The sequence below is a fragment of the Bos indicus x Bos taurus genome, chromosome 7 (genome assembly GCF_003369695.1).
Source record: "Bos indicus x Bos taurus breed Angus x Brahman F1 hybrid chromosome 7, Bos_hybrid_MaternalHap_v2.0, whole genome shotgun sequence".
Classification (NCBI taxonomy): Eukaryota; Metazoa; Chordata; class Mammalia; order Artiodactyla; family Bovidae; genus Bos; species Bos indicus x Bos taurus.
Window position 1 is genome coordinate 96,591,713 of NC_040082.1, and position 21,828 is coordinate 96,613,540.

The 21,828-nt window shown below is 39.2% G+C and overlaps 1 protein-coding gene and 1 pseudogene across 1 annotated transcript; both read left to right on the forward strand.

The window, feature by feature from the left end:
• Nucleotides 1-1,696: 1,696 nt before the first annotated feature.
• On the forward strand, nt 1,697-8,889 carry LOC113896356 (annotated as a pseudogene).
• A 1,530-nt stretch (nt 8,890-10,419) lies between these two features.
• Nucleotides 10,420-21,356, forward strand: LOC113896357 (putative gustatory receptor clone PTE01). The gene is made up of 2 exons (XM_027548574.1): nt 10,420-10,439; nt 20,402-21,356. The coding sequence occupies exons 1-2, from the start codon at nt 10,420-10,422 to the stop codon at nt 21,354-21,356; spliced, it is 975 nt and encodes a 324-aa protein (XP_027404375.1).
• The last annotated feature ends 472 nt before the right edge of the window (nt 21,357-21,828 follow it).

The window sequence follows — 21,828 nt, forward strand, 5'->3', positions numbered from 1 at the left end:
TATACAAGTCTGCAACAAAGGGAGCAGGCAGTCTGAACATCAAAGATCAGACAGCAAATTAAGGAATTTAGTATTTTATATATGGGAAGATGCAAGCCTCCAGGATCAGTGAATTCATTCCTTTCATATGCACCTCAGCCCTCGGGGACCAAATCTTGTTTCTTTGTTCACCTTAAGGAGTGGCAATGTGGCAGAAGGCTGCTTCTTGCATTTCCCTGCCCTCCCACTCCAGTATTCTTGCCTGTGAAATGTTATGGACATAGAAGCCTGGCGGGTTACCATCCTTGGGGTTGTAGAGTCGGACAAGACTGAGCGACTAAACACAGCACAGAACCCCTCCCAGCTCCTCAGCAATCACTGTGGGGGTGCTGGTGGTGGTGTATCGCAGTTTTGGGAGCCCTCATCCACATTTGGTTGGCCAGAAATCACTGATGTCTGTGCCATTTATAGTTTATTGATATGCCAAGAGATATTGTCATTTCAGAGGGAGAAGTCTATTTCTTAGTCAATATATTTCATTAAGAGTGCTTGTGCTTAGTCTCAATCGTGTCTGACTCTTTGTGACTCCATGAACTGTTAGGGGAAGCACACTGACTGAAACTGCCCACCTTGGCCAGGCACCATAGTAACTATTTGCATGAATTGTTTTACAACAGGAGGTCCTGGTAAGGAACATGGAACTAATAAGCCACCACGAACTGGAAGAGTTTGGGAAAGGTCAAAATGTGACACCACGTGTCCAATCACCTCCCAGAAAACTTCTCACTGGCATCCATCTTGGCTGAGCAATGCGTGTACCACCAGGAAGGACTCAGAATGAATGACCAAAGAAAACCCAGAAACTTATCCATTCATCATAAAACCCGAGACTGTGAGCCATGTGGCAGAGTAATTCTCCTGGGTTCCCTTACCCTACTGCTCTCTGCCCGGGTGCCCCTTCCCAATACAATCTCTTGCTTTCAGTAAATGTGTCTCCTCAGATCATTCATTTCTGAGTGTTAGACAAGAGTCTGCTTTCGGGCCCTGGAAGGTGTCCCCCTTCCTGCAACAGACTGCAGCCCATGAGGCTCATCTGTTTCTGAGGATTCTCCAGGCAAGAATACTGGAGTAGGTTGTCATGTTCTTCTCCAGGGGGTCTTCCCGACCCAGGAATTGAACCTGGGTCTCCCACATTGCAGGTGGATTTTTTACCATCTGAGCCACCAGAGAAGTTTATTGCTGTGATCATAGATTGTTATCATAAAAGTTCCTTGCTTTCCTAACATTCTTCAGGCCAGTGTAATGAAAGAGGTGAATAACATAGAAACCATTGAAAAAACAGTTACAAGGAAAAAAACAAAACAAAAACAAAACTGGATTTGAGACACTCAGAAATATTGCTGAGGTACCAGGACATATTGCCTCAATACTCAGTTATAAAATGGAACATATTTGGGTCAGTTCTATTGACATGAATGAACCCAGAGCCTATTATACAGAGTGAAAGAAAAAGACAAGTACTGTATATTAATGAATATATATGGAGTTTAGAAAGATGGTACCAACACTCCTACATGAAGGGCAGCAAAGGAGACACAGACATAAAGAACAGACTTTTAAACCAAGAGTGAATATTTTGTTTGTGAATTGCTTGAATCCAAAATGTGGACATAGTGCTGCATGGCCATTTACTTGTTTCCTTTCTTTCAATCTTCTCTTCTTTTTCAAAAGGTGTCAAAGCTATATGGAGCCACAGAATCTAACAATTGACTCAGAATTCCTTTTCATGGAACTCTCAGATGATCCAGAACTGCAGCCTTTGCTCTTTATCCTGTTCCTGTCCATATACCTGGTCACCGTGCTGGGGAATCTACTCATCATCCTGGCTGTCACGTCTGACCCCCATCTCCACACTTCCATGTACTTCTTCCTCTCGAACCCATCCTTGGCTGACATCGATTTCACCTTCACCACAATCTTGAAAATGATTCTGGACATTCAGACTCACAGCAGGGTCATCTCCTATGGAGGATGCCTAACACAGATGTCCTTTTTTATGCTTTTTGGGTGTTTGGATGGTATCCTCCTGACTGTGATGGCCTATGACCAGTTTGTAGCCATCTGTCACCCTCTGCATTACTTGGACATTATGAACCCACGTCTCCATGGCTCATTGGTTTTGGTATCACTTTTCATCAGTCCCTTGGTTTCCCAGATGCACAATTCCATGGTGATAAAACTCACCATGATAAAACTTCATAAATGTGGAAATAAAACTTCAAAGATGTGGTGATAAAACTTCTAAGATGTGGAAATTTCTAATTCCTTCTGTGACCCTTCTCAACTCCTTACCCTTGCCTGTTCTGACCCTTTCACCAACAACATAATCATGTATTTTTGTTGGTGCCATCTCTCGTTTTCTCCCTATATTGGGGATCTTTTTCTCTTATTATAAAATTGTCTCCTCTATTCTAAGGGTCCCCTCATCAGGTGGGAGGTATAAAGCTTTCTTGACCTGTGGCTCTCACCTGGCATTTGTTTACTTATTTTATGAAACATGCCTTGGCGTCTATCTCAGCTCAGCCATCTCACAATCTCCCAGGAAGAATTGTGGCCTCGGTGGTGTACACTGTGGTCACCCCCATGCTGAACTCCTTCATCTACAGCCTGAGGAACCAAGATAGCAAAAGGGCCATGTGGAGGTTCCTCAGAAAAACAATCTGTTTTAAATTAAAAAAAAAAAAAAATTCTCATTCATTCTAATTTTTCTTTGCTAACCACACGGAGCTTAAAACACTCTAAGATTTTTGTAAATTAATTTTTATTGGAGTATTTGCTTTACAATGTTGTGTTAGCTTCTGCTGTACAGCAGAGTGAATCAGCTATATGTTTGCATAGATCCCTTCTTTTTTGGATATCTTTCACATTTAGGTCTCCACAGAGCATCGAGTAGAGTTCCCTGTGCTATGCAGCATGTTCTCATTAGGTTGAGGATAGAAACTGAAATTTGTCTATTTGTACTCTTGTGTAGTACAGCAAGGGCAGAGATTAGGCACAGCTCTACTTTGTACAACATTGAACAAATTACCCAGTACCTCATAAGGAAGAGTAAAGTCAATTTAACAATTATACATCCAGTATTTTTCTTCTGTCTTGAAATTTCTATAGACACCCTAAGAAGACTTGCAAAAGAGAGAAAAAAATATGGTTTGCGTTTATTATCAGGACATTCAATAGAATCTTTTTTGCTCTAATGGTAACTGCAAGATTAAGACTCATAGAACAAAGAGTGGGGTTTGACTATTTGTGCACATAGTAAAGGGATAAAAAGTGAGGACAGAAATTTCTCAATGACACATCAAACACTGAATGTGAGTAGATTACTGTTTTCTTTACAGATAGTCATCATGTAAGGAAAACCAAGGCAAGTGCAAAGCAAATCACTAATTTACTACGTAAAGACCAATATCCATCTTTCATATACACCGTGTATTCTACACTCATCCTTAGCACTGACTCTAATGTCTGATTCCCTCTCCCCACAATGCTGTTACTTCAGTTTAACACTTTTACCACTGCCCACATATCTTATAGAGCCCCAATATTCCCCTCATCTCTCTATAATCAACTCTACTCAATCACCATTTAGGCTTCCCTTGTGGCTCAGCTGGTAAAGAATCTGCCTGCAATGCGGGAAACCTGGGTTGGATCCCAGGTTGGGAAGATCCCCTGGAGAAGGGAAAGGCTACCCACTCCAGTATTCTGCCCTGGAGAATTCCATGAGCTGTATAGTTCATGGGGTCACAAAGAGTCAGACATGACTGAGTGAATTTTACTTCACTTCACTTCAAAGATAACTCAGGGCTTCCCGGGTAGCTCAGCTGGTAAAGAGTCTACCTGCAATGAGGGACACTTGGGTTCAATCCCTGGGTTGGGAAGATCCCATGAAGGAGAGCATGACAACCCACTCCAGGACTCTTGCCTGGGGAATCTCATGGACAGAGGAGCCTAGCAGGCTACAGTTCAAAGGGTTGAAAAGAGTCAGACAACTGAAGTGACTTAGCGCACATGCATAGCCCACATGCATAGCCCACATGCATAGTAATACATTTTGCTGTGGATGAATTATTTTTGATGTCCCAACATTCAGTGTCTTCCTCTCATCGACAGTGAGGTTTCTGTGTGGTGGGCACTATCTGAGGTCCTCCAAACTCCTGGTTTTCCTACCCCTGTGTGTTTCCCTGCCACTGAGTGTGAGATGTACATAGAGACCCACTTCCAACAACAAGAATGAGGAAGAAATGTTGGGAAGTAATAGAGAACAGAGTACAATAATCTGGCTATTTTCCTGGTGCCTCTCTCTGGTATTCTTGATGGCTCACATTGATAAAACCCAGCTGCCCCACCAGGAGGCCATGTGTCAAGGAACTGAAGGAATTCTCTGGATAATATTGTGTGAACAGGTGACTCTTATCAACAACCTTATGAATGTGCTTGGAAGTGGACACTTGCTGATCCAGCCTTGAGATGCCTACAGCCCTGGCTGTCACCTTGATTGTGACCTTCTGGAAGATACACTGAAATATTTAATTAAAGTATCAGTTATTAAATTGTAAGTAAAGATCAATAGTTTTCGAATATGCCAATGTCAATAAAGAAAAAAAAACCTTAGAACTCAAGATTCATCTGTTTGGTGGTGATTTAGTTGCTAAATCATGTTTAACTCTTGTAACCCCATGTGAAGTTTCATTAAAATTGGCCAAAATAAGAGAAGCTATCCTTCAGTTCAGTTCAGTTGCTCAGTCGTGTCTGACTCTTTGCGACCCCATGAATTGCAGTACGCCAGGTCTCCCTGTCCATCACCAACTCCTGGAGTTCACCCAAACCCACGTCCATCGAGTCAGTGATGCCATCCAGCCATCTCATCCTCTGTCGTCCCCTTTTCCTCCTGCCCCCAATCCCTCCCAGCATCAGAGTCTTTTCCAATGAGTCAACTCTTCACAAGAGGTGGCCAAAGTACTGGAGTTTCAGCTTTAGCATCATTCCTTCCAAAGTAATCCTAGGGCTGATCTCCTTCAGAATGGACTGGTTGGATTTCCTTGCAGTCTAAGGGACTCTCAAAGTCTTCTCCAACACCACAGTTCAAAAGCATCAATTCTTTGGCACTCAGCTTTCTTCACAGTCCAAATCTCACATCGATACATGACTACTGGAATAACCATAGCATTGACTAGAGGGACCTTTGTGGGCAAAGTAATGTCTCTGCTTTTTAATATGCTGTCTAGGTTGGTCATAACTTTCCTTCCAAGGAGTAGTTATTTAATTTCAGAGACTGTGAAAATGCAAATTATGCCATATCCATATTATATACCTAATGCTTTGTAGATTTCATGATTGATACTATCAAATTATAGATATCAAAATGACACATTGCATGGCTAAATTGAGGGGGAAAGTCTGAATTTTGTGTTAAGATCCGGCAAGTGAGAAGTAATAAGCAAGAATGTAGGAAAAATTTCTCCTGAGGACAAAAGGGGCCCAGATGGTTCCCAGGACATTCACTTTTCTCCGTTTCATGTTCCACTAATATTAACAAGTCTCCAGAGATCGGGACAACATGGGCCAACTGGCTCATGATGAGCTTCAGGCACTGAACCCTAAGGTCATATCATTGTAAATAATTGGCCAGTGCCTTTAGCTCATTAGTTTGCCAGTTCTAATATTGTGGCTCCACACCTGCCTTGATGCTGATGGAGGGGCTCTCCTGTGTATCACAAACCAGTGGTCATTGGAAACTGGATGACCTGAGCTGTACAGTGGGGTCTGCAGTACCCAGTAGAGAGGAAAGTCTACCCATTTCTAGTTTGTTTCCAGGGAATTTTTGTTGAGATCATGTTGGTGCAGTGAATCTGGGGACATATTACAAAGCAGATGGGCAAGACCTGAGCCTTGAATGGCTTGGAGCACACAGTCTTTATAGAGCATGAGGCTTGTGTGGTGGGCAGGATCTGAGATGCTCTCACTGATCTCAACTTCTGGTTTTCATTCCATTGGGTATTTCCTCACATCAAGTGTGAGCTAAAGTAAGGAAATGAAAACAAGTTATCCTTAGAAACAATGATTAACTCTGAAAATGGAAAGTGTACACATCCTTGGCATGGACCTCATGCTGCATAGATTTCATGATTGATACATGGATTTTCAGCTCTCAAAACCACACACTGAGTGGCAAAATGAGAAAAAATCAGACTTTATGTTAAGATCCTGTGACTTGGAAGTAAGGAGCAAGAGTACAGGAAATTTCCTCCTGCGGAGAAGAGGGACCCAGACTCATCCTAGGACATTCACTTTTCTCCTTTCCTGGTCTATTAATATTAACAAGTCCCCAGAGATTGGAATAATATAGACTAACTAGCTAATGATGAGCTTTATGCATTGAGCCCTAAGGTCATATCCTTGTAAATAATTGGCCAGTGCCTCCAGCTCTTTGCTTTGCCTGTTCTCATGTTGTGAATCTACACCTCTATCTCCATCCTTTGTAGGAACCTACAACAGAATGTCCAGCCTGAGTCTGTCTTCCTGTCCGTCCTGAGGAGGGACCCTGAGACTTCATCACACACTAGGCAGGAGAGAGGCAGTGAGTCTGTGCTCCTTGGTCATGTTCCGGCAGAGATGCAGCCCAGCCCAGTAAGTGCTGAGGGAGATAATGATGATGAAGGGAGTTTGGGAACAATCTGCATGGGTTTGTTTTATATTTATTGCTTGAGTACATCTGCATAATTTCTCCCCAATTTATGTACACACATTACTATTATTTTAATTAGAATAGAGAAGTGAAATATTTTATGTAACATGTACCAGTTCAAGGGGTTTTCCTGGTGGCTTAGTGGTAAAGAACCTGCCTGCCTATGCAGGAGATGTGGGTTCAAATCATGGGTCAAGAAGATTCCCTGGAGAAGGAAATGGCAACCCACTCCAGTATTCTTGCCTGGGAAATCCCATGGACAGAGGAGACTGGTAGGCTACGATTCATGGGGTCTCAAAGAGTCAGATGCAACTTAAGGACTAAACAACAGCAACCAGACCATGAGTTAGACAATGTTAAAACCAAGTTTGAAGCCAATGATTTTAGACAGACTGACTGCAGATGCAAGGTAGGGAAGTCCCTCTGCCACCTCAAACCATCGTGCCACTTCCTTGTCAGTCCCGACAGAGATTCCCTGCTCACTGTGCCCTTCCCCTTGGAGTTTTCTGGAGGGTACAGTGGAGAGCAGTAGGTAGCTATTGCTGTGTCAGCTTTAGGAAGAACATATGAGATCACAGGCAAAGACCAGAGAAATGATTGCCACCTGATACTCCAGGGTAGATCTCTCTGTTGACATTGTTTCTGGATTTCACTTCATCTGTCCACTTTTTCCTCTGCACTGATGATCAGCTGACTCAGTCATGAAAGCAGATACAAAATCAGAGTCTTGTGGTCCATTCCTACTCAGGTAAATGAAAACAGTTTAAAATAATATACTCCAGATGTATATGTTGCTATATCTCTGTACTTTTGCTGAAAACTTTCAGAAAGTCTGAAAACAGTGAAATTTGGGGTATGAGACTCAGAGAAGAAAAACTTTATTTTGAATCTTTTATGCTCCACTAATTCTTAGTGTGTTATAGGGAAATTTCTTAGAATCTGTGAGACTTAGGATTGTCAACAGACTTGATTCCTCATTGATACAAACCCACTGAATTAGGACTAAAGAAATAATGGTAGTCCTCTGTGCAATAACTATATGATGGATGAAGAAAAGGAAAAATACATTTTTTATATTTTGTTACTAATAATGATAAGGCTAATTCTCCTGTCATCAGATTTAATTGTCTCTTCATCTTATGCTATGGTTTCCTCACATCCCTGACAGGAGATTTTTGCTTATTTTATTGTTTAGTTTATTGTGATTTTTGTTGGTACAAGTACATTCTTCATAATGAAGAGAAATGACTGAGGCTTATTTATTTCTGATTCCTCAGAGCCTATATCTTGGTAGCACAGTGGAGGCGACAAAGGTGAAAAACCCATTTTAGTGCTGAATAAACCCTTCCAGTTTTCATTGAAACAATGTGTTGGCAATATAGCTTCCACACAGTGGACCATTCACGCTAGTGTTTTCATCCTTTTCAGAATGTCCCATAGGACGAGAGACAAGTTAAAACATTGCTTGTTTTTTCCTGTATCCTAGGGCTTTCTTTGGGACCTATCATTTTCTATTCAATAGCCTCTACAGCATTCAATCTCTGAGAAGTCATTGAAGAAATTTTCATGAACATATGGGAAAAAAGAGTCAGAAAAGAAGAGAACATGCACATCTTGATGCATGAGCCAAGATGTATTTTAGGATTTTGTGTTTTCTATACTCCAGCTTTGAGACAGGAAAGGCTTTGGTCTCTTTGCCTTGGAGCCCATGAAAGGTCATTAAACTGGGGGGAGTTTATTTTATTAATGAGTATGATGTCCCAATAATGATTGAAATTCTTTATACAAATGATTGATTATTTATTAAGTTCCACACTTCCCTTTAGGTGTGATATACACTGTAGAGGCAAATATTGGACTGAATTTCCAGGAAGGAACAGAAACACAGAGAGTGGAGATTTGCACATACTCCACTTACAGGGGGTGAAAGACCCAGAACTCAAACCCTGGTCTGCTCATTCTTACAAAAGTTCTCAGTCACCTCCACTGTACCTAGTAAGAGTTTCTTCTCAAATCTACTTGGGTCCCAGAAGTGACAGGGAAGATAAATGGTTTCATCTTCTTTTGGTTCAGGGGGTGTATCTGTGAATTATGAAAGTGACACAGCAGTTTACAGAGGCCATAATGACCCTAAAATGGAGGATTATAGGGTTTTCAATGATTAGCCATGCATTTTGCTGTCCAGTTTTGAAATCTAAGGTTGACAAGATTTCTTATATAAGATGAAAATGTGCAGCTAATGTGAAATTATCACAAGACACACTTCAAAGATCTTTTCAAAAGATACCTTATTAAAAGTGCAGTTGTCAAAAATGATTTTTTCATTGAAACAAATATTAGTAATTACTAATATTAATTAGTAAAACTGATTATGAATCAATTATTAGAACTTGAATGACTAATTACCACTCACATATTACATACAAATCTTCATTTGTTTGATATAGAGAGAGGTACAAAAATTTTCATAGGATTGTTGTTAGCAGAACTGATATGAATAAAAATATAATACATATAATATAAATTAAATATTCACTTTATATATAAACTATATTAAAGTATGTATTATTGCCTTTAATACATATGTCAAAGATATATTTTACATTTGTTAAATTTATATTGCTTTCTATAAATGTAAATTTATGAACTGATGAAATGTTGTCTTTCCTTATGCAAAAATGTGTGTCAGGAAAATGAGGTAGTTGTATGTATTTTACAGAGAGATGGAACCAAAATGTCATGTAAAGAAGTGCATTTCAGGGGCAATATGGATAGTATTCTGTTTAGAGAAGATTTTATGAAAGCTGGCTTTGGATACATAAATGAATACTGACATTATGGAAACATTTACAAGGAAACAAATCCATCAACCTCACAACACTGGTTGCTTTCGGGGATGTGCTTGGAGAAGATGGGATTGAACTGAGATGCCATCAAAATTTCAATGTTTTAAATTTTTATAATACGTGACATCTGAAGCAAATATTATTAATGTCCATATTTTCAAAGTAGGTGAAGTATTCATGATAGTATTAATAGATATAATAGTCATGGACCTTCTTCTCAGTGTTGTGCAGTATTCTAAGGTGGTATTTATCAAGCCCAGCTTCACAGAAGGGAGACCAAGAAATTCACATGTAGACATCCTGGAACTGGTTCTAGACTGAGACTGGGGTAACTGAGTATTTTTAAAATATGCACATATAAATAATAGATCAACTGGACCTGAAAACCACTGGTCTAAGCAACATTAATGATTTTTCTTTAAAAGTTCTTGCAATAGTCCTATTAGGTAGGTTCAATTACTATAATAATTTCATGGATAACGAAACTGCCCAGATGTGTTTTCATTATTCTATTTTGATCTTTTACACAAATAAATTATAGTTTGAATACCAAAATAATGAACCAGAATTACCTTTTAAAGGCAGAAGTGTAAGAATTGCAATCCCTGAATCAGGAAGGATTGACATGGAAATTTGTTGCGTCGCGATAAGTAGGTTGAGTTCTGACCTGACTGTGAAACCTCCCCTGAAACTCCTCAACCATAAATAAGAGAGTTTATGATCAGGAGAACAAGATCACCAGGTAAAAGGCACTCAACATCAGTTAATATGAAGACATGTAAGGACAAATGTAAATTAAATATCATCTTATATCTGTTAGGATGGGTATTATATTAAAAAAAAGCACAAATGTTGCTGAGGATATGGAGGTAAGTGAATCTTTGTACTTGGTTGGTGGGAATGAATATTTATAGACACTAGAAAAACAGAATGGATGTGGCCTAAAAAAGAAAAAACTGCAATGAACTGAAATAGAACTACCACAGGACCCAGCAACTGCACTTCAGAGTACGTGCTAATAAAATGAACTCAAAAACTTTAAGACATATATGCGTTCCCTTGTGCTTATGATATTATTTTATTTTTTTAATTTAATTTTGTTTATTTATTATTTTATTTTTAAACTTTACAATATTGTATTAGTTTTGCCAAATACCGAAATGAATCCACCACAGGTATACCTCTGTTCCCCATCCTGAACCCTCCTCCCTCCTCCCTCCACATACCCTCCCTCTGGGTCGTCCCAGTGCACCAGCCCCGAGCATCCAGCATCATGTATCAAACCTGGACTGGCGACTTGTTTCATACATGATATTATACATGTTTCAGTGCCATTCTCCCAAATCTCCCCACCCTCTCCCTCTCCCACAGAGTTCATAAGACTGATCCATACATCAGTGTCTCTTTTGCTGTCTCGTACACAGGGTTATTGTTACCATCTTTCTAAATTCCATATATATGCGTTAGTATACTGTATTGGTGTTTTTCTTTCTGGCTTACTTCACTCTGTATAATAGGTTCCAGTTTCATCCATCTCATTAGAACTGATTCAAATGTATTCTTTTTAATGGCTGAGTAATACTCCATTGTGTATATGTACCACTGCTTTCTTATCCATTCATCTGCTGATGGGCATCTAGGTTGCTTCCATGTCGTGGCTATTATAAACAGTGCTGCGATGAACATTGGGGTACACGTGTCTCTTTCAATTCTGGTTTCCTCGGTGTGTATGCCCAGCAGTGGGATTGCTGGATCATAAGGCAGTTCTATTTCCAGTTTTTTAAGGAATCTCCACACTGTTCTCCATAGTGGCTGTACTAGTTTGCATTCCCACCAACAGTGTAAGAGGGTTCCCTTTTCTCCACACCCTCCCCAGCATTTATTGCTTGTAGACTTTTGGATCGCAGCCATTCTGACTGGCGTGAAATGGTACCTCATAGTGGTCTTGATGTGCATTTCTCTGATAATGAGTGATGATGAGCATCTTTTCATGTGTTTGTTAGCCATCTGTATGTCTTCTTTGGAGAAATGTCTATTTAGTTCTTTGGCCCATTTTTTGATTGGGTCGTTTATTTTTCTGGAATTGAGCTGTAGGAGTTGCTTGTATATTTTTGAGATTAGTTGTTTGTCAGTTGCTTCATTTGCTATTATTTTCTCCCATTCTGAAGGCTGTCTTTTCACCTTGCTGATAGTTTCCTTTATTGTGCAGAAGCTTTTAAGTTTAATTAGGTCCCATTTGTTTATTTTTGCTTTTACTTCCAATATTCTGGGAGGTGGATCAAAGAGGATCCTTCTGTGATGTATGTCAGATAGTGTTTTTCCTATGTTCTCCTCTAGGAGTTTTATAGTTTCTGGTCTTACGTTGAAATCTTTAATCTATTTTGAGTTTACTTTTGTGTATGGTGTTAGCAACTGTTCTAGTTTCATTCTTTTACAAGTGGTTGACCAGTTTTCCCAGCACCACTTGTTAAAGAGATTGTCTTTAATCCATTGTATATTCTTGCCTCCTTTGTCAAAGATAAGGTGTCCATAGGTGTGTGGATTTATCTCTGGGCTTTCTATTTTGTTCCATTGATCAATATTTCTGTCTTTGTGCCAGTACCATACTGTCTTGATAACTGTGGCTTTGTAATAGAGCCTGAAGTCAGGTAGGTTGATTCCTCCAGTTCCATTCTTCTTTCGCAAGATCGCTTTGGCTATATGAGGTTTTTTGTATTTCCATACAAATTGTGAAATTATTTGTTCTAGCTCTGTGAAGAATACCGATGGTAGCTTGATAGGGATTGCATTGAATCTATAAATTGCTTTGGGTAGTATACTCATTTTCACTATATTGATTCTTCCAATCCATGAACATGGTATATTTCTCCATCTATTAGTGTCCTCTTTGATTTCTTTCACCAGTGTTTTATAGTTTTCTATATACAGGTCTTTAGTTTCTTTAGGTAGATATATTCCTAAGTATTTTATTCTTTCCATTGCAATGGTGAATGGAATTGTTTCCTTAATTTCTCTTTCTGTTTTCTCATTATTAGTGTATAGGAATGCAAGGGATTTCTGTGTGTTGATTTTATATCATGCAACTTTACTATATTCATTGATTAGTTCTAGTAATTTTCTGGTGGAGTCTTTAGGGTTTTCTATGTAGAGGATCATGTCATCTGCAAATAGTGAGAGTTTTACTTCTTCTTTTCCAATTTGGATTCCTTTTATTTCTTTTTCTGCTCTGATTGCTGTGGCCAAAACTTCCGAAACTATGTTGACTAGTAATGGTGAAAGTGGACACCCTTGTCTTGTTCCTGACTTTAGGGGAAATGCTTTCAATTTTTCACCATTGAGGATAATGTTTGCTGTGGGTTTGTCATATATAGCTTTTATTATGTAGAGGTATGTTCCTTCTATTCCTGCTTTCTGGAGAGTTTTTATCATAAATGGATGTTGAATTTTGTCAAAGGCTTTCTCTTCATCTATTGAGATAATCATATGGTTTTTATTTTTCAATTTGTTAATGTGGTGTATTACATTGATTGATTTGCGGATATTGAAGAATCCTTGCATCCCTGGGAGAAAGCCCACTTGGTCATGCTGTATGATCTTTTTAATGTGTTGTTGGATTCTGATTGCTAGAATTTTGTTAAGGATTTTTGCATCTGTGTTCATCAGTGATATTGGCCTGTAGTTTTCTTTTTTTTGTGGGATCTTTTTCAGGTTTTGGTATTAGGGTGATGGTGGCCTCATAGAATGAGTTTGGAAGTTTACCTTCCTCTGCAATTTTCTGGAAGAGTTTGAGCAGGATAGGTGTTAGCTCTTCTCTAAATTTTTGGTAGAATTCAGCTGTGAAGCCGTCTGGACCTGGGCTTTTGTTTGCTGGAAGATTTCTGATTACAGTTTCAATTTCCATGCTTGTGATAGGTCTGTTAAGATTTTCTATTTCTTCCTGGTCCAGTTTTGGAAAGTTGTACTTTTGTAAGAATTTGTCCATTTCTTCCACATTGTCCATTTTATTGGCATATAATTGTTGATGGTAGTTTCTTATGATCCTTTGTATTTCTGTGTTGTCTGTTGTGATCTCTCCATTTTCATTTCTAATTTTATTGATTTGATTCTTCTCCCTTTGTTTCTTGATGAGTCTGGCTAATGGTTTGTCCATTTTATTTATCCTTTCAAAGAACTAGCTTTTGGCTTTGTTGATTTTTGCTATGGTGTCTTTTGTTTCTTTTGCATTTATTTCTGCCCTAATTTTTAAGATTTCTTTCCTTCTACTAACCCTGGGGTTCTTCATTTCTTCCTTTTCTAGTTGCTTTAGGTGTAGTGTTAGGTTATGTATTTGAATTTTTTCTTGTTTCTTGAGGTATGCCTGTATTGCTATGAACTTTCCCCTTAGGACTGCTTTTAAAGTGTCCCACAGGTTTTGGGTTGTTGTGTTTTCATTTTCATTCATTTCTATGCAATTTTGATTTCTTTTTTGATTTCTTCTGTGATTTGTTGGTTATTCAGCACCATGTTGTTCAGCCTCCAATTGTTGGCATTTTTAATAGTTTTTCTCCTGTAATTGAGATCTAATCTTACTGCATTGTGGTCAGAAAAGATGCTTGGAATGATTTCTATTTTTTTGAATTTTCCAAGGCTAGATTTATGGCCCAGGATGTGATCTATCCTGGAGAAGGTTCCATGTGCACTTGAGAAAAAGGTGAAATTCATTGATTGGGGAAGAAATGTCCTATAGATATCAATTAGGTCTAACTGGTCTATTGTATCGTTTAACGTTTGTGTTTCCTTGTTAATTTTCTGTTTAGTTGATCTATCCATAGGCGTGAGTGGGGTATTAAAGTCTCCCACTATTATTGTGTTATTGTTAATTCCTCCTTTCATACTTGTTAGCATTTGTCTTACATATTGTGGCGCTCCCGTGTTGGGTACATATATATTTATAATTGTTATATCTTCTTCTTGGATTGACCTTTTGATTATTAGGTAGTGACCATCTTTGTCTCTTTTCACAGCCTTTGTTTTAAAGTCTATTTTATCTGATATAAGTATTGCCACTCCTGCTTTCTTTTGGTCCCTATTTGCATGGAAAATCTTTTTCCAGCCCTTCACTTTCAGTCCGTATGTGTCCCCTGTTTTGAGGTGGGTCTCTTGTAGACAACATATGTAGGGGTCTTGTTTTTGTATCCATTCAGCCAGTCTTTGTCTTTTGGTTGGGGCATTCAACCCATTTACATTTAAGGTAATTATTGATAAGTATGATCCCGTTGCCATTTACTTTATTGTTTGGGGTTTGAGTTTATACACCATTTTTGTGTTTCCTGTCTAGAGAATATCCTTTAGTATTTGTTGGAGAGCTGGTTTGGTGGTGCTGAATTCTCTCAGCTTTTGCTTGTCTGTAAAGCTTTTGATTTCTCCTTCATATTTGAATGAGATCCTTGCTGGGTACAAGAATCTGGGCTGTAGGTTATTTTCTTTCATCACTTTAAGTATGTCTTGCCATTCCCTCCTGACTTGAAGAGTTTCTTCTGAAAGATCAGCTGTTATCCTTATGGGAATTCCCTTGTGTGTTATTTGTTGTTTTTCCCTTGCTGCTTTTAATATTTGTTCTTTGTGTTTGATCTTTGTTAATTTGATTAATATGTGTCTTGGGGTGTTTCGCCTTGGGTTTATCCTGTTTGGGACTCTCTGGGTTTCTTGGACTTTGGTGATTATTTCCTTCCCCATTTTAGGGAAGTTTTCAACTATTATCTCCTCAAGTATTTTCTCATGGTCTTTCTTTTTGTCTTCTTCTTCTGGGACCCCTATGATTCGAATGTTGTAGCGTTTAATATTGTCCTGGAGGTCTCGGAGATTGTCCTCATTTCTTTTAATTCGTTTTTCTTTTATCCTCTCTGATTCATTTATTTCTACCATTCTATCTTCAAATTCACTAATGCTATCTTCTGCCTCTGTTATTCTACTATTTGTTGCCTCCAGAGTGTTTTTAATTTCATTTATTGCATTATTCATTATATATTGACTCTCTTTTATTTCTTCTAGGTCCTTGTTAAACCTTTCTTGCATCTTCTCAATCTTTGTCTCCAAGCTATTTATCTGTGATTCCACTTTGATTTCAAGATTTTGGATCAATTTCACTATCATTATTTGGAATTCTTTATCAGGTAAATTCTCTATCTCTTCCTCTTTTGTTTGGTTTGATGGGCGTTTATCCTGTTCCTTTATCTGCTGGGTATTCCTCTGTCTCTTCATCTTGTTTAAATTGCTGAGTTTGGGGTGTCCTTTTTGTATTCTGGCAGTTTGTGGAGTTCTCTTTATTGTGGCGTTTCCTCGCTCTATGTGGGTTTGTACAGAAGGCTTGTCAAGGTTTCTTGGTTAGGGAAGCTTGTGTCGGTGTTCTGGTGGGTGGAGTTGTATTACTTCTCTCTGGAGTGCAATGAAATGTCCAGTAATGAGTTATGGGATGTCTATGATTTTGGGGTGACTTTGTGCTGCCTGTATCTTGGAGCTCAGGCCTGTGTTCCTTGCTGCTGGAGAATTTGCTTGGTATGTCTTGCCCTGAAACTTGTTTCACCCAGAGAGGTTTACAGCGTTATATGGAGAAGAGAAGAGTGAGGAGGGAGTTAGAGGTGACCCGAATGAGATGAGGTGGAATCAATAGAGGAGAGAGTGGGCTATTTAGTAATCTCTTCCTTATGTGCACTCCACAACTGGCCCGCTCAGAGTTGTTCACAGAGTTATACAGAGAAGAGAAGAAGGAGGAAGGTGGCAGAGGTAGCCAGGAGGATAAATGGGGGGAATGAAAAGGAGGGAGACAGATCCAGCCAGTAATCAGTCCCTAAGTGTTCTCCACCGTCTGGAACACACAGAAATTCACAGAGTTGGGTAGAGTAGAGAGGGGTTAGGGAGGAGACACAGGCGACCTGGTGGAGAAAAAGGAGAGTCCAAAGGGCGAGAGAGCAGTTAAGCCAATAATCTCGCTGCCTAGTGAAAAATGGGTACTGAAGTTTGAGTTCTTAAAGGTACAAACTTGGTAACAAATACATAAAAGCAAAAATTAAAAATCTAGAGTAGAGTTTGGGATTTCAAAAATACGATGTTAAAGAAAAGAAGAAGGAAAAGAAAGAGAGAAAAAACTAACAAACAAAAACAAACAAGGTCACGAAAAGTATAAAGAAAATATAGGTGCAAGATTGATAACTAATACAAAAAGCAAAAGTTAAAAATCTAGAGTAGAGTTTGGAATTTCAAAAATACAATGTTAAAAAAAGAAGAAGAAAAAGAAAGAGAGAGAAAAACAATCAAACAAGAACAAACAAAGTTGCATAAATTATATAAAAAAATACAGGTACAAAATTGATAACAAATACGAAAAAGCAAATTAAAAATCTAGAGTAGAGTTTGAAATTTCAGATATACAATGTTTTTTAAAAGAAGAAGAGAAAGAAACAGAGAAAAAGAAAAAATAAAAAAGGGTCACAGAAATTATAGAAAAGAAAAAAGAAAAAAAAAAAAAACTATAGGTACAAAATTGATAACGAATACCAAAAAGCTAAAATTAAAAATCTAGAGTAGAGTTTGGAATTTCAAAAATACAATGTTAAAGAAAAGAAGGGGAAAAAAAAAAGGTCAAAAAATTATAAAATATATATATATATATGAAGTTTGCTTTAAAAATAAATACGGTCTTCTTTTTTTTCTTTGTGCCAAGTATTCGGTTATAAAAGTGGGAATTAAAGGAATAATAGAGGACTTAAAATTTTTCTGTAAAAATTTAAAAAAATAATTAAAAAAAAAAGAAAGAATGATCATACAAATAGTAAAAATATATCTAGGACTTTCTCCGGTTTTGTTGTGAGTGTTGTGGGTTCAGTTCATTTTTGGCTAGTTCCTTGGTCCGACTTATATTTCTCAAGATCTATAGGCCCCTTCCTATGTAGTTGGTTGTAACCACAGGGTTTTAATCTATTGCCTGTAGCTTCCAAGGCGGTTCCCTCTGTAATAGCTTCTGTTTGCTGGTCTCTTCAGTGTCTGGTTTCCACCCTGACGCAAAGAGGATGGTGGAGGACACTTTTTTTTTTTTTTTAGGCTCACTTGTTCAGTCGCGCTGTGGGGAGGTAGGGAGGGATGATGCAAACAAATAACACTGGCGTGTGCTCGCAGTGCTTCAGCCACACTGGGTCCGCCCCCCCCCCCCCCCCCCCCCCCCCCCCCCCCGTTCACGGCGCGTGTAGCCTCTCTGCCCACGCTGCTCAGGCTCTAGGTTGCTCTGCTGGGAACCATCTGTGGCTGGCCCTGGGCTGCCTGTACTTCCCAGGTCCAAGCCGCTCAGGTTCAGGCACTCGGGTAGTTCTCAGAGGCACAGACTCTCAGTTGGGCCTGTGTTTTGTGCTCTTCCCAGATCTGAGCAGCTCAGGTGATGAGGTGTTTAGCAAGCGCAATTGCTGCGACTTATCGCCTCCCCACCGCTCGTTTATCTAGGTGTGCACCCGCACACCTTCTCAGGCAGATGTTGACCGTCTAGACCCCCAAGAAGTTTTAGTTAGCAAAGAAGCCTGCTTACAGTTTTATAGATAATGTCTCTCTGGGGCTGCGATTGTCCCCTTCTGGCTCTGGCTGCCTATCACCGGAGGGAGATGGTCTGCTGCCAGCTATCTCTGTTCAGTCCTTTGTTCCGTGCATGGGCCTGGCGGTGTCATAGGTTAGGGCTGGTTTTTCGCTTGGTAGATATCCCACAGTCTGGTTTGCTAGCCCAAATTATTTCACTCAGATAGCGCTCGGGGTATTCAGGCCAGATTCTTGCAATGCAGCCTGCGCCACACCTCACTGCCCAGCCCCCGCTTGCTAATGGTGGATGCAGGTGTCTGCACTGCTTCTCCGCTGGGGGAGTTACCATAGGGCTGGCAATGTGCGGGTTTTAATTGTTTATTTATTTTTCCTCCCTGTTATGTTGCCCTCTGTGCTTCCAAGGCTCAGCACAGATTCAGCAGTTAGAAGGTTTCCTGGTGTTTGGAAACTTCTCTCTTTTTAAGACTCCCTTCCCGGGACGGAACTCCATCCCTCTCTCTTTTGTCCATTTTTTTGTCTTTTATATTTTTTCCTACCTCCTTTCGAAGACTTGGGTTGCTTTTCTGGGTGCCTGATGTCCTCTGCCAGCATTCAGAAGTTGTTTTGTGGAATTTACTCGGCTTTTAAATGTTCTTTTGATGAATTTGTGGGGGAGAAAGTGTTCTCCCCATCCTACTCCTCCGCCATCTTAGCTCCTCCCTTATGATATTATTTTAAATAGTGAAATGTGAATATGTGTCTATTGACAGATGAATAAAGAAAATGTGCTGTGTATATATAAATGATGGGCTATTATTTAGCCATAAAAACAAGGAAATCTTGCCATTTGTGACAACATGGATGGACCTAAGAAGTATTTGCATATTAAAATATATACACCAGACATAGTCAAATACTGTATGATCTCACTTATGTATGGAAGCGAAGAATATCAAGCTCTTAGCACTATAGTTTAAACTGTAGTTGTGAGGATTGGTGGTGGAGAAAGTGGGGAGATGTTGGTCAAAGGGTACAAACTTTCAGTTATAAAATGAGTAAGTTCTGTGGATCTAATGTACACAGTGCAGAATTATTAGCTATAATCACTTGATTATAGCTAATAATTCTGCACTGTGTTGTTGAGATTTGCTAAAAGAGGTTGGCTTACCTGTTAACACACACACACACACACACACACACACACGCATACACACACACAAAGAAACTATGCGAGGTGACGGATATATTAATTAACTTGACTGTGGTAATCATTCCCTGTGTGTATATGTATTTAAATCATCCTTTTGTATATCTTTAAAACGTTTCATCTCACACAACCCACCCAAATATACGCCATTTTGTCAATCACGTCAATAAACTGAAAAAAAGAAAAACAATGAAGTAGTATTATCCTGTCAGTACAGAACAGAGTTCAAGAAATGTAAAGTGGCCTCATACTTCAGACATTTTACTGAGATGGTTCGAAACAAATAATCCTGTATAAGATAAAAAATTTCAAGAGGGTCACTTAAATTTCATTATCATTTAATCATCGACAATACTGTGCACATGAACATTATCTATGTAGTCACCAACACATTAGATCTTGTCCTCTTAATTAAACAAAGTTGATTAGAATTTCAAGTCCACCAAAGTCAAAGATATGGAGTATATACTAAATGACTTCTGAAAGACAGCTCTGATATTTGAGTAATCTCTATTTCATGAAGGAAGGAAGACAGAAAAACAAAGGGTGAATAAAACTCTGAAGATCAAAAAAATGTTTCCAATTATGAACATTCATCTTTGATTTAGAATCCAGGTGACATAGTCTTGAATTTCATAGAGATTTGTAAATAGAAAAGTGAGAGAAATATCTAGAATTGTATTTGAGAAAATAAGATTTATATAAATGACTTAATTTTTTAATATTTGAATTATTATATATTTCTTAGACAGGGAAGGGGATCTCTTATTCTATAAGGGAGTCTCTTATCATCTCTAAAGAAGTAGGCTGTATTTAACTGAGGTCATGAATATATTACCTCTGACGTTCTTATTTCTTTCACTTTTCAGTGAAGTTTTATAAAGTAAGAGTGCATAGACAGATGTGAATAACACAGAAACCAATGAAGAAAGAATTCTAAGCAGATAGTACTTGTCACACTGAGAAATATTGCTGAAGGAAATGGGGTGTATGGTCTTAGAAATGAATTGCTTGAATCCAAAATATGGACACAGTACTGCATGTCATTTACTTGTTTTCTTTCTTCCAAATCTCGTTTCTTTTTTAAAGGTGTCCAAGGTACATACAACCACAAAATCTAACACAGAATCTAACCAGTGTCTCAGAATTCTTCCTCCTGGGCCTCTCAGATAATGCAGAACTGCAGCCTTTGCTCTGTGTCCTGTTTCTGTACATGTACCTGGTCACCATGCTGGGGAACCTGCTCATCATCCTGACTGTCACCTCTGACCCCCACCTCCACACTCCCATGTACTTCTTCCTCTCCAACCTCTCCTTGGCTGACATTGGTTTCGTTTCCACCACAGTCCCCAAGATGATTGTGAACATCCTAACTCACAGCAGAGTCATCTCCTATGGGGGCTGCCTGACACAGATGTCTTTTTTAATCCTTTTTGGATGTATGGATGGTATGCTGCTGTCTATGATGGCCTATGACAGGTTTGTGGCCATCTGTCACCCACTGCACTACCCAGTCATCATGAACCCACGCCTCTGTTTCTCTTTAGTTTTTGTGTCTTTTTTTGGTAGCCTTATGGACTCCCAGGTACACAATTTGATTGTTCTACAACTTACCTGCTTCAAAGATGTAGAAATTTCTAATTACTTCTGTGACCCTTCTCTGCTCCTTAAGCTTGCCTGTTCTGACACTTTCACCAATAATATAATCCTGTATTTTTCTGGTGCCATTTTTGCTTTTGTCCTTGTCTCAGGGATCTTTTTCTCTTATTACAAAATTATTTCCTCCATTTTGAGAGTCCCGTCATCAGGTGGGAGGTATAAAGCATTCTCTACCTGTGGCTCTCACCTGACAGTTGTTTGCTTATATTATGGAACAGGTCTTGGTATGTACCTCAGCTCAGCCATCTCACAGTCTCCCAGGAAGGATTCACTGGCCTCAGTTATCTACACTGTGGTCACCCCCATGCTGAACCCCTTCATCTACAGCCTGAGGAACCGAGACATCAAAAGGGCCTTGTGCAGATTCCTCAACAAAACAATCTAACCTCCATTTGGAGTGTGGGTTGGAAAATGTAGCAAAATTAACACCTGGATCTGAAAATTCTCTCTCTCTGATGACATCATTTGTAGCCCTTAGGGCCTTCTTGCCTCTCCTTGTTTTATACCTGAATATTGCTTTTTAGATATGTTTTTGATGGGGCTGGAAGGGTCTTCTGGGATTCTGTAGATGTCAAAAATACTGCATAACTGAATCTTATTGTATTTAAGGAGGAGTCTCTCATTTATCGTGGTGACCCACATACTAGAAAAATGAACAACTCCATTTTTACAGATTACTATGATTTAAAGCTGTGTATGCAGTCTATGTGGAGGAGGCAATGGCAAACCACTCCAGTACTCTTGTCTGGAAAATCCCATGGACGGGGGAGCCTGGTGGGCTGCAGTCCATGGGGTCGCAAAGAGTCGGACACAACTGAGCGACTTCACTTCCCTCATTTCACTCCCTTCATACTTTA

Coding starts and splice junctions, on each gene's coding strand:
- LOC113896357 (XM_027548574.1), top strand. CDS start 10,420: ATGTTGCTGAGGATATGGAG. Junction 10,440..20,401: donor ATGTTGCTGAGGATATGGAG/GTAAGTGAATCT, acceptor TCTTTTTTAAAG/GTGTCCAAGGTACATACAAC.